General features: G+C 35.3%; 2 protein-coding genes and 9 non-coding genes across 11 annotated transcripts in view; 7 read left to right on the forward strand and 4 right to left on the reverse strand.

Moving 5' to 3' along the window:
• The window catches only part of LOC128680853 (electron transfer flavoprotein beta subunit lysine methyltransferase-like), a 34,820-nt gene extending 31,197 nt beyond the window's left edge, over positions 1-3,623 (reverse strand). The window contains exon 1 of the mRNA XM_053764313.2: positions 3,452-3,623. The gene's annotated coding sequence lies outside the window, so the exon portion shown is untranslated. The remainder of the gene's footprint in view (positions 1-3,451) is intronic.
• Positions 3,096-5,091, forward strand: Gadd45 (Growth arrest and DNA damage-inducible 45). The gene is made up of 3 exons (XM_053764315.2): positions 3,096-3,370; positions 3,734-3,950; positions 4,293-5,091. Exons 1-3 carry the CDS (start codon positions 3,309-3,311, stop codon positions 4,509-4,511), a joined length of 498 nt encoding a protein of 165 aa, XP_053620290.1. The 5' UTR covers positions 3,096-3,308; the 3' UTR covers positions 4,512-5,091.
• On the forward strand, positions 3,615-3,686 carry TRNAD-GUC (transfer RNA aspartic acid (anticodon GUC)). The gene has a single exon. It is a non-coding gene; the product is annotated as a tRNA-Asp (tRNA).
• A 602-nt stretch (positions 5,092-5,693) lies between the features above and the next one.
• Positions 5,694-5,812, reverse strand: LOC128680985 (5S ribosomal RNA). Its single transcript, XR_008405922.1, has one exon. It is a non-coding gene; the product is annotated as a 5S ribosomal RNA (ribosomal RNA).
• A 669-nt stretch (positions 5,813-6,481) lies between these two features.
• Positions 6,482-6,600, reverse strand: LOC128680995 (5S ribosomal RNA). Its single transcript, XR_008405931.1, has one exon. It is a non-coding gene; the product is annotated as a 5S ribosomal RNA (ribosomal RNA).
• A 683-nt stretch (positions 6,601-7,283) lies between these two features.
• LOC128680989 (U2 spliceosomal RNA) lies at positions 7,284-7,476 on the forward strand. Its single transcript, XR_008405926.1, has one exon. It is a non-coding gene; the product is annotated as a U2 spliceosomal RNA (small nuclear RNA).
• Positions 7,477-8,304: 828 nt separating this feature from the next.
• LOC128680996 (5S ribosomal RNA) lies at positions 8,305-8,423 on the reverse strand. Its single transcript, XR_008405932.1, has one exon. It is a non-coding gene; the product is annotated as a 5S ribosomal RNA (ribosomal RNA).
• A 361-nt stretch (positions 8,424-8,784) lies between these two features.
• On the forward strand, positions 8,785-8,946 carry LOC128680988 (U1 spliceosomal RNA). The gene has a single exon (XR_008405925.1). It is a non-coding gene; the product is annotated as a U1 spliceosomal RNA (small nuclear RNA).
• Positions 8,947-10,492: 1,546 nt separating this feature from the next.
• TRNAN-GUU (transfer RNA asparagine (anticodon GUU)) lies at positions 10,493-10,566 on the forward strand. The gene has a single exon. It is a non-coding gene; the product is annotated as a tRNA-Asn (tRNA).
• An 874-nt stretch (positions 10,567-11,440) lies between these two features.
• On the forward strand, positions 11,441-11,512 carry TRNAC-GCA (transfer RNA cysteine (anticodon GCA)). Its single transcript has one exon. It is a non-coding gene; the product is annotated as a tRNA-Cys (tRNA).
• Positions 11,513-11,949: 437 nt separating this feature from the next.
• Positions 11,950-12,031, forward strand: TRNAS-CGA (transfer RNA serine (anticodon CGA)). Its single transcript has one exon. It is a non-coding gene; the product is annotated as a tRNA-Ser (tRNA).
• Positions 12,032-12,458: the final 427 nt, after the last annotated feature.

Consider the following 12,458-nt stretch of genomic DNA (forward strand, 5'->3'; position numbering starts at 1 on the left):
GCGATAAAAATCTGGTATAGGTTTCATCGTGATACCAACTCATTGCTTAGAACCCGAGACATCGATAATAATGAGTTATGAGCGGACGCACGAAATAAACGCGGGCGAAGCTGCGGGAAAAAGCTAGTTAGTACTAAATTAACTTATTTTGAATACTTAAGACTTTATTTTGAGTTCTAAATATCTTCTCCCTCTTCATTTAGAGTGATTGATTGATTGATTGGTTGGTTGGTTGATAGGTTGATTTCCGTAACAACTATCACTGACTCTCCTAGCTAGGATCATGTCTACGTTACATTTTATTTTCTTTTGTCAATTATTTTATGAATGGGTTGCACCTGTCAACTTTGACATTAACGTTAACTAAGCATCAACGGCATTGTTTTTTTTTCTTGGTAGCAAATAATAAAATAGCTACTTCATTCTTGTTTCTTTTTATGTTAACGCCGTCTAACCTCTATTCATCTAAGTTAATGAAAATAAGATCGGTTTTCCCCATAATATTATCTGTTGTTTTTTTTAACATATCTACTAAAGTACCTATGTTTTATTGTTTGTAAAATGTTTTTGAATTTCAATACAAAAACATTTTACAAACTGAAATAATAGTCGGTAAACAATGTAAAGTTGTCATATCACTACATACTATAAAACAATGTCGCTTCCCACTGTCTGTATCTTTAATAAATAGTTAAGTAATATTAGAACAAATCACACAGATTGTGCTAGCCCAAAAGTGTTCGAGACTTGTGTTATGGGATACTAACTCAACGACACTATATTTTATAACAAAAACATATATAGATAAACATCCAAGACCCGGGTCAATCAGAAAAATATGATTTTCCATCATGACCCGACCGGGTATCGAACCCGGGACCTTTCGGTTCAGAGGCAAGAATTTTACCACTGCGCCACCGAGGTCGTCTTACAATCTACACAATCGATTTTGATGCAGGTTTTCTTAATATATAGTGTGAGGAAGGTTTAGGTGCATTTATTATGATTTATCCAAACGACGATGGGGAAGAAGGGCCGCTACTATAAATGATAAAAGTATTCTGATTTCTTGCTTAGATCGTATATGTTATAAAGTTGAATATTGGACAAGAATATAACTTTCGAATTGCACAAAAATTTGTTATCTAAGCAATATTTTATCATTAACAAATTATTTTACATACAACTATGAATGAATGAATGAATGAATGAATGAATGAACGAATAAATCAAGAATCTTGTTGTTACCAACACTTACCTACATGATAAGAAAAGGCAATGAATGACGATATTTTTCTATATACGGAGACTAAGGAAGAAATAGTTATTGTATAAGCGATATTTCTGTAAGAATTTTCATTGTAATATAGTTTAATGACGTTTTAATCGTGGAAGAATTCAAAGATTTTCTTAATGCGCAACTTATCAACGCAAGTTGATATAAATACGTACTATAGATTGATTTGTATGAAGATATAGTAATAAATTCTAATTGCAACAAAGCATACTAAATACCTAAGTTTAAACAAAGGGTTATTTTAATGATTTCCATTGAAGCAGGAAAGGTCAATGGAAAAATATTTTTTAAGACCAATAATACATTATTGTGAAGATATTAGACGAGAAGACAATCTTTCAAAAATTTTAACAACAAAATAAATGGATTTATAAGTACTTTTTCATTTGAGAATCGCAGCTTAAATTATTTTATGTATGAAATTAGTTTGTTCGAAATTAGTTAGTAACATTGGAACAAGACTACAAGATAGAGAGTGTATGAAGGTCTACTCATGACGGAATTTTTCAAATTTTCAAATTTTCCAAATTTTTAAAATTCAAAATTTAAAAAAAAATTAAAAAAAACAAAATTTCCATTTTTTTTTTAAATTTTGATTTAGGCGAGTAATTTTTCTTAAAAGATTATTCAAGGATTTTTGTTTTAAAATGTTTATTAGATTTTTCTTATTTTATCTGTTTAGCCTGGTCTTAAAAAATAAAAATATCCAACTTATGAATAAGCAAGTCTCCAAAAGTCATTGCTCTATCTACGAGTAGGGTCAACATTCCAAGTCAAGTCGCTATCAGATTATTAGATATTCACTCATTAATGCGGTGATTGTACAATGATAATCAATCGTAAATGTGACTTCCATAGATGCCATGCCTCCATGCGTGATTCTAGCACGTTTTTGTGTTTATCTTTGTAAATAAATATTTCACTGATAGCTACAATGGTTATATAGATATATAGGAATACGTGCCAATCGTCTGACGATTAAGGTTGGTAAAGGCTGTGCCAAGTGGGGAGGAAAATGTAGAAATGCGTAAACTGGGCTCCGACGCTTTGTGGCTGCGGAAGAAACCGAGAAAGAAAGTTGGTTAGTATTTTAAATAAGTATAACTATTAATATTATAATCGATAGATAGGTATGTACTAGTTTATTGGAACTGTTATCGTTCGTTGTATCTGTACAACATAGGTACCTACTTACTGATTAGCCTATTACAATATCTGATAGCGCTATTAGCCAGGGAATCTATATGATTCAGAAAACATTATATAGTCCAGTCTAAATAGTTTATTCACAAAAATTAAACAGATTTTTTGAAGGTTAGAGTAATTTTGATAAGAATGGAAATTAGACTTTAAATACAAATCCGCTGAAACTCTAAAATCATTTTATTTAGGAACATCCGCAAAATTCGACCCAATTCGAAAATTCCTGCAACCGTTTCCTCTACATACTAAAAACCCCAAGTAGCGGGAAAACCGTAACATGGACTGTAAACAACTTAAAGCCGAACTATCAATTTGCTAGTGAAATCACCCTCATTCGCCTTTATTCCACTCAGCGCGGGGGATTGGGTAGATCTCACAAAAATGGCGGTCACGCAAGCACGTTGAAACCTGTACGAACATAAAAATGCCCAACGCACACATATAAAACTTTATCTTTCTGTCAATGTGTACGCGAATTTTCGAAGAATCCACCTGTCGGTAGTCTAGGCGCCACGCACACATTAAAAAAATATTTTCTATGTGTGCAATAGCATAAAACGCGCACATGCGTCACACTTCAAACACTTCTCGCTGGACTTTCGAAGTGATACCACGTTACTTGAGCTCGCGAAGTTGTGAAATTATTGTGACATAGTTACGACTGTTGATCCCGCCGGCACGCGACTTGGATTGCATAATATATTGTGAAGTGTTGGATGAAAAAGTGACAATTACACACAAATCGTGGAAAGTGTCTAAAAAAAATAGTGACAATTATAACCTGAAGAGCATCAACATATCAAACAAGATGTACAAGGATTCTGTAGTGCCTGTGAAAATGGAGACGTTCAGTGGAGTGGTGGCTAAATGGTAAATATTTTATGTAATTCCCCCTGTGAAGGATTTATTCGCAAATATTCTTACTAAAATAGACATTTAAATTGTACTTACATTTTTTAAGTTTTTTAATTCGCAACAAAATAATTACTAATATGATGCAGACACGTGCTAATTTCCTGGAGGCACTCACCGAATTGAGCTAACTTCACTTCAGATTGATAAACTTTAAGGTCAATGTCTTTTTTGACATCATAATTCGCCACCCTTGCCGTCGTCCTCGGTAGTATAGTGGTCAGTATCCCCGCCTGTCACGCGGGAGACCGGGGTTCGATTCCCCGCCGGGGAGATTTTTTCTTTTTCAAATTTTATAATTCCATTTTTTTTTCTTTACAGCCCCGTAGGCCATTGCCTAAAAACTGTGCTGCGTCGAGCATGCGTTGAAAAGAGGCTGACTATCGGCCTTCTTCCAGCCATCCAGTATCTATCGAAGAATAGTGATGGAGCCCTTTTTTGTGTGACAGCAGAGGCGCCACCTGGCGACAGTGCAACACACATGCAAGAAGTCCTCTTGCAGGCATTCTGCACTGAAAACAACATTTATGTCATTAAGGTATGTATTTTTTTATATGCTCTTCCATAAATAACTTGGATGTTGGTTGTGTATTTTGTTCCACAATTATTTTTGAATTTATTTATTTGTAATTTAGATACAACGATACATGTGTATCCTATTGCAGTATTTATAAAAGGAAGAAAAATAATCTTATAACAATATCACATCAAGACATACAAGTTTTTTTTTACTTAACAACATTTTTTAACTCCAAATAAATTTTCTTTTACTCAGTTATCTGTTTCAGATTAATTACAATGAGATTATATTCTATTAAATCTTTCAAATCGTAGGCACAAAGACAAATCTTAACTAATGTTTACTTTCTTTTGCCCACAGGTCGACTCGCAAAACAAAATGAAGAGTTTGATCGGAGATCGTTGCTCATCGTCCGATTACAGTTGTGTCCTGGTACATTATCCATATACTGACCCATTTTTGGATAGCCAAGAAATCGACTTATCAATTCTATCAGAAGCTGAAAGAGATTTGATTGAACACTGCGAACTAAACTGGCATTACCCTCAACCACCAGTCGTCAAGTTGCCAGAAAAGTGAAAAATTATATGAACAATAATTATTGAGCGTTTAAATTTTGCCATTGCATTTCGCAGTGCTAGAAGCACCGATTTTCGGAACGGCTTTGGCGTACAACGCCATCTAGTGTTCATTATATTAAGCCCTCGAGGGCTATTATGGACATGTTGTGAAATTGTGTTTTTATGTAGAGGTTTTTATAATGTTACTATGAAAGTTGTTTGTTGTGAAATACAACGGTATTCTTAACGAATTTTGATAAATTGTTGATACTTGTACTTAGTCTATAAATCTACTTTGTCAGACGGCCAAAATGAGAAGCTGTTTTTACGATTCTGATCTGTAATTTCGAAGTAGATACAAATTATATACAATTTGTAAAACAGTCCTCGTTCAAACTTAAATTTCAAGGTGTAGATAATGTATAGATTTTGCTCAGTAGACGTTTTAACCTCTGTAAGACTTGTAAAAACCTCTTGATCGATTGATTTGTATAATTATGGAGAAGCGCGGGAGATTTGACTAAGATTTTTTACCGTTTTTAAAATGTAAAGATAGAGAAATAGTAAAATTTATTATAATAAATATTTTTTATTGTAAATATTTGTATCAATTCATTTACCCTATAAGATACCCTAAAAAACTTGGGATTGATACCATGGACACATGTCAATCTGAGTACAGTACATAGGTACTATACTTATTGTTGCTGCACTTTTATTTAATGCTATGCATTTATTAATTTATGCAGGTACACAACATAACAGCGAAAATATTAGTTGTTATACATATATTTGTATATAGATAAATAAATACAATAAAAAAATTGGACACTAAGCACAAAGCAGTTATTTTATTCTAGTATGTAAGCAGTAGTAGAGGAAGTTCGGAAAAAGGTAAAAATTAATAAACCTGAATAAAAAATTCCAATAATGCCAAGTCATCGCTAGCGCCTGATTTGTGAACGTCACACGTTTTTAAAAAGCTACCCTGCAAACAGCGCACAAAGTTAGGAAATTACCTATGTTGAATTATTAGTACCTGTAATAACTAATGACTTCCAGTTTTTTTTTTTTTATATATTGATAAAGATTTTACATCTTAAAAGATATGCTCTTTTTATATTGGAGTGGTCTCCAATATAAAAAAGAGCTTAACTTTTACATAAAAAAAATTACCGATAATTATGAAGGGGATGCAAAAAGCCAACATCACGTGGTGTTCCCAGGCGGTCACCCATCCAAGTACTGACCACGCCCGACGTCGCTTAACTTCGGTGATCGGACGAGAACCGGTGTTTTCAACGTGGTATGGACGTTGGCAACAGACAATTTAAAACAGTCAATCACAATATTCTTTCCACTACAGGATACATACATAATCAAACAGGAATAGTATTTAAAAACGTGTCTTGTCGAATAAAAATCTTACCGTAATTCTCGTGAGTGAAGTATGTAAAGAAGGATTAAAGGCCATCTGTATTTTAATGTCTAACAACATTAAAATACAGATGGCCCACTTGATTGCGCTATTCGACAATAGGTGGCAGGAATAAATGTAGTTAGTACTTTTTATCCACCGACAGGTGGACAACACATGCATCAGTTAAAGTTCGGAATACAATGGTTTTTCATTGCTGTATCGTCATCTATTCAAGTCCTATAAAAATGTACTTCGTGCTGTGATCCAAGTTTAGCCATATTTTTTTTTATTCATTACATTAAAAAATCTAAAAAGAGGAATATAATATTATTAGTATTATTTTGCTGACTATATTGTATACATGAGTCATTAGTATATATTTTCAAGATTTCTGACACAGGCTACTACCTAATTACGATACCTTTAATTATTATTGTAAACATAATAATATTATAAGCAGGTTACACCAGGTGAAGCCACCTGAGACCACAACCGAGACACCTAACTGAACCGCAAAATGGCAAAAATGTCCTCTCGTCTCAGGCAAATGGCTCATCTTTTTCACAAAAAGCCAACATCACGTGGTGTTCCCAGGCGGTCACCCATCCAAGTACTGACCACGCCCGACGTTGCTTAACTTCGGTGATCGGACGAGAACCGGTGTTTTCAACGTGGTATGGACGTTGGCGAGAGAAGTTCTGAATTAGATTTAGATAAAGACCTATGTCTAACTTTCTTTCTGTTCGTACATTGTAACCAGTTGCTAGAGATTATTTTCAAAACTGCTGCTAGTTTGGTACACAAAATTGGAAATAATTGGAAATAGGTAGTTACTAAATTTATTTAAGTCGATAAGGTTGGATAGAGCATAAAACAATGTTCATAATTTTCAAATGTAAAAATTGTGGGAGCAGTGGTTGGAGATTATCCGATGCCTGTAACTGGACGATATACGAAATAACACTAACTACCGAAATACGTAATAACTACCTATGTGTTCAAATATTTTTATGAAATGTGGGTCCTATTGAAGACTGGGATACAAATTAGACAATATTTCCAGTAAATGGGAGCTGTGAGTAGATTTTTAGGTCATGAATGTAGAAAAGAAATGGCAAGAGCAAACAATGAAACAAAGCAGAATATTCATAAAAGAAGAAAACAGAATGGGACGAAAGGATACCATACCACTCTGGAACACCAGTAGACAGGCTATTCTAGTTGTACAACTCACGATCTACGTACCAAAAGTTTTTATAGCCTTTATCATACCGATCGCTAGATGGCGCTACCACATATAAAATATTCCTGCAACGCGCTATGGAGATTTTTTCGCTGAGAACGACCTCACTTCAGACGGCCGTCACAGTTATCGCTTCTCGGCCTTTTGGCTAAGATCAAAGTGTAGTATCTGTTCTTTTCAGCTTAATATCTGAAAGTTCCCCCACCGGGGGACCAGTATATTAAACTGATTTTTGTGATCCGACGGGATGTTCGGGGCTCGCTCCACTTCCGTCACGGGTCGGCCCGGCATTGCAGTGCCGCCGGGATCGGCCCACATAAATCCATGAAAAAAGTCCTTCGGCAACGAGTTTACGTGACTGCGCTGGATCTATATCCAGTATCCAGTGTTCCTATGCACACCACTGTCTTATGCTGCGTTTTTCATTACTGGGATCGACCACTCGGTTACAGCTTTTTAAGTACTTCATCCTCACACCATTAATCTGTAGTGTAATTTTCCTCTAATCTAAAAGTGTAGGCCTCATGCAGCTACAAGCTAAAATGTTCCAATATTATTATAGTGATTGCACAAATAGATATAATAGATGAGGATGTCCGTACCTACTACTTTTCATTCTTATGCATCCTATTACATGAAGCAGAAGCAAGCAGCGAAACATAACAAAACATCTAAACATAAATGAAGCTAAAAGCAAGCAAAGATTTTTTAGTAACGTTATCAGAAATAATTATTATTATTGATATGAGGTCATTGTATATAAATAGCAAGGATGTTTTCTTCAAAGTACTTCCAAATCGGGATTAAGTAATGATTCTTGGGTTTGTATTGTATAGAAAAATAATTTATCATCTACGTGTCAGTACGTCGTACCGCATAGCAGAAGCTTTTCTTCACTTAATCTGTAAAAACTAAGAAAATGTTAAGATATATTGTTTTTAATAAGGACATATCTAAGTTTATCTTACGCTACAATATTAGTATGGATATGGATTTATTAAAATGCTATTTAGTATATACTATATGGACAGAAGAGGAATCAGCAGTAGATGGAATGCTTTTTTCAGTGGTGGATGATAGATTATGCATTCTACATAATATACCATCTTATTATAAAAAACAGGGTTGTATTCTTTAGTTTTCACAAAAAGCCAACATCACGTGGTGTTCCCAGGCGGTCACCCATCCAAGTACTGACCACGCCCGACGTTGCTTAACTTCGGTGATCGGACGAGAACCGGTGTTTTCAACGTGGTATGGACGTTGGCGAATATAAATTAAAAACATGCGACTACATTCCACACCCGTCCATTTTGTTAAGTAGGTATGTACGTTATAATTCTCTAAGTTTGAAGAAGTGATCTTATATTCTACATCAATGAATGGAGTAGATTCTATATTTATGTAACGACACCATTTTGAATGTGAAAATAAATTTTCTGCCATCTAGTAGAAAGTCAGTGTATTATTTGGGTGGAACGCTCCCATTTATCCTAGAAATTTACGAAGCTGTTAATGTGTTGCTGCAGAAAACCGATAGATGTCAATGTTTTGTTTATATGTTTTCTGAAACAGGCTATAGAGATTATTTCGCCGGGAATGACCCTCCGGACCAAAGGCAGTCAAAGCATACTTACCTGGCGTAGGGGATACCGTGATCAAGAAGGCGGTTCCCCCAGGGCGAGGCCTTCCCATTGCACTGCGGTTGGGTTGACCCCTGCGATTATCCCTAATGTGGATAACTCGGACGCGTAATTTTTGGTAGTGGGGACTGCGTACGCGCCGTCCCCCCATAAGCAATAAAATATTAAAAATCAAAGGTAAAGCATCCGTATTATTACAGACAAAACTTAGGGAGTTTGTTTCACCGCCGCCGTTACCGAGAACGAGATTATTTCGGGCAGACTTTAATACGACGTAACGGCGATCGTTTGTCCACCGCGATTGATTTCGCTGGTTTAGTTTGTGCGTGGTAGTCGCGACGGCGACGGCAGTGTGTGGACAAGTTCATACGTGTTATGTATTGCCGGCACATCGGCCCGGCAAAATCTCGGGCCATGTTCTAGCGGTCACGACGATCTACTCACAATTTGGGCGGCCGGGATGACGGCGCTCGAGTGACGGATATACGGTGGACACGCGGCTAAGTAAATGTATGTACCGCTACTTCGGCGCCGTCATCTCGTTCCCGGTGACGGCGGCGGTGGTCAAACGCACTTAGGATATCTGTTGTAGCTTTAGTTAGTCCTATAATTAATAAGCTTTTTACTTGTCAAACCATATAATATATCGATGTCGCGCGTCGTTGGTATTATAATTTTGGAATAAAATAAACAGTAAATACTAGACTAGTAAACATAATAATGAATACAAGTAGGTAATGAATTAAAGTGGTGTTTAATTAATTAATTAGATATATTTAAGCATTTTATTCTTTACCCAGTCAAATTTACAGATATACAAATCTGATGTTATTTGCTAGTTACTCAAATTTCTTTTCTTTAAATTTTCTATTTGACTTTTTTCCCTCCCTCTTTACAAAAAATAACAATGATAAAATGGTTCTGATTCTTAACTATCACCAAAAGGGCAAGAAAATATTCTAGACGACTGGTGTAAGCAAAAAGTGGTGTTCCCAGGCGGTCACCCATCCAAGTATTCTGACCACGCTCGACGTTGCTTGCTTAACTTCGGTGATCGGACGAGAACCGGTGTTTTCAACGTGGTATGGACGTCGGCGATAGCAACGTCAAATAAATAGATTTTTACCAAAAAACAATTTCTAAGGTTTTCCGAACTTATCCCTGGAGGTAAATTTTGAAAAATATTCTTCATGTTTTCTTATATTAGTAACCAATAAACCACTTTTCTTATACCTAGAAAAAAAATTCAATCCCAGGAGAAGAGCACTAGGAAATACCTATTTTGGATTTAGGTACACGTTTAGGATTTGGTATGGTTTGATATTAAATCCTTCCTCTGTCTCTGTAGGAAATAAAACATCTTAATTTATAAAGTATACCTACTACAGCCACAGATTATAATACTTCCAGTATGCTTCCAGTAGGTACTAAAGCTATATAAAAAGTATTGTCCGACATAGGTATTGATTCATACCTGCAGTTATTATGTATCTGGTAATCTGTGCTGCAGTGGTTATTATAGCTATAAAACGATTAAATCGATTTTTGGGAAGAAATGGGAGGATTGGAAATGTATTTGAAAATCCAGTGTAAAAACTTCCAATTGTGTAGGAAAATTGACTAGTCACAAGTTTACAAGTATGGCGCATTTTAGTATGCGTAATCTGAGCGGAAATTTCGCCAGTTTCAACATCGCCTCCGTGGCGCAATCGGCTAGCGCGTTCGGCTGTTAACCGAAAGGTTGGTGGTTCGAGCCCACCCGGGGGCGGGCATTTTTTGTGTAGTATTTTTTGTACAGATATATTTTTTGTTTTTTTCCCTATGCTTTCTAAATTCCTTTTCTTTGTTCTCATTTAGTTCCACGACCCACTGTTAGTATCCTTCACGTTTCCCTGTGACTTTTTTTCAGTCTTATCCTACCGAACGCATACCATTTATCTTTATTTTGACCTTAGTTCACACTCCATTCCTCAACTCATCGTACGCACAGCGCCCTATCTAAGTTATTTAAGACTATACATATGACTATACATATGAATAGAATTGGATATTAGTGTTAGCACTAACACACTCGATAAGAAAGAAATAAAGCATATACCTAGTTTATATTGAATGCTTATATTTTGCCCGTGACCAGTTTATGAGCAGTCACTCATTACACAGAGTGGATGAAGATGAATAAACCAAACAAAATCCATGTAATAACGAAAACACATTTCTTCAATGAACTAACCGCACCGTTTTGATTTTAATTTCTTGCTTAATAAATTACTTAAAATTTTAATTTAATACAATTTTAAGCAATTTAAAACTTTAATTTGCTTAAAATTTTAATTGCTTGATCACACATGAAAATAATTTTATTTATTTTCTGTCCTACAAACTTAGGGCCACGTTGTCTGTACGAGAGTAATTTCTCAAAATAAAACTTGACAAAATTATGGTTCCGTCGGTTATGTTATCTTTTGGCAAAAAATATTAAATGAAAAGAAAACAAGCATTGCATGATAATATTGTCGCAAAAAGACCATGTTTGTTTATTTTTTAAACATCAAGTAGAAGAGCCAGCTGTGAAAACAAGTGTGAATTGTTATGACTTGTGTCAATAGCACATATACGATACTTTTAGCCACATCGCCATCGGGGATATAGCTCAGTGGTAGAGCATTCGACTGCAGATCGAGAGGTCCCCGGTTCAAACCCGGGTGTCCCCTGAGAGACTTTTTTTCTTTTTTTAAGTAAAATATTTTTTTTATTTTATCTTGAAAAAAAAACTGCATTTTGGAGGTGTTGTATATAAGGATTAGGATTCTGTTTTTTTTATTATTTGCTTCTGACGAATAAGGAATCCATTTCAGAAGAATATATTAATTTAATACAGTCTTATCAGTACGGACGGAATACAGATTTCGGATGAGTGAAGAAAACAGATGAGACGTAGTTAACTTGAATACCAGTTACTCATTATCCACCTACCCATAACTCATCGCCTTTGTACAGAATGTCCAACTAAACCTAACTGACATGTTACTTTACTGTTAAAAGTACTTCATCCATTTCTTCTCTGGCTAAAAAAGGAATGACGTAATTTTTTTTATTCTTTCGATTCCATTATGCCAACCGACGTGATAATTCAGCCTCTAACCGTCAAGCAGTCGTGGCCGAGTGGTTAAGGCGTCTGACTCGAAATCAGATTCCCTCTGGGAGCGTAGGTTCGAATCCTACCGGCTGCGAGTTTTTTTTTAATATAAACTAAAAAAATATATTCAATTTTTAAATCCTAGTAAAATAATCATAATTGATACACGTGATAAGTTATTACGATTCAGAATTGACATATTCTGAAACAACCAAAATAACATGTGATGTTTTGTCACAGTTTATTCATAATATTCTGAGTTGGTTTGAACCACAGACCAAAGGACACATAATGAGAAGAAGAAAATTTATTGAAGAAGGCATTTACTATGAAAGTAGATGGATATATGGGTGGATGGTAAGTAGGGTTAGTATCATCATAACTTAAGTCCATAAATTCACCTTATCGCTGGAATGAGTAGAAATAGTGGATTTTTGTGTAATACCTAATAAATAAATATACTACCTATGAGTCACTAGGATTACGATTTCAACGCACTACGCTCGTTCATTCGGAACGAC

Source organism: Plodia interpunctella, chromosome 25 (genome assembly GCF_027563975.2).
Source record: "Plodia interpunctella isolate USDA-ARS_2022_Savannah chromosome 25, ilPloInte3.2, whole genome shotgun sequence".
NCBI lineage: Eukaryota > Metazoa > Arthropoda > Insecta > Lepidoptera > Pyralidae > Plodia > Plodia interpunctella.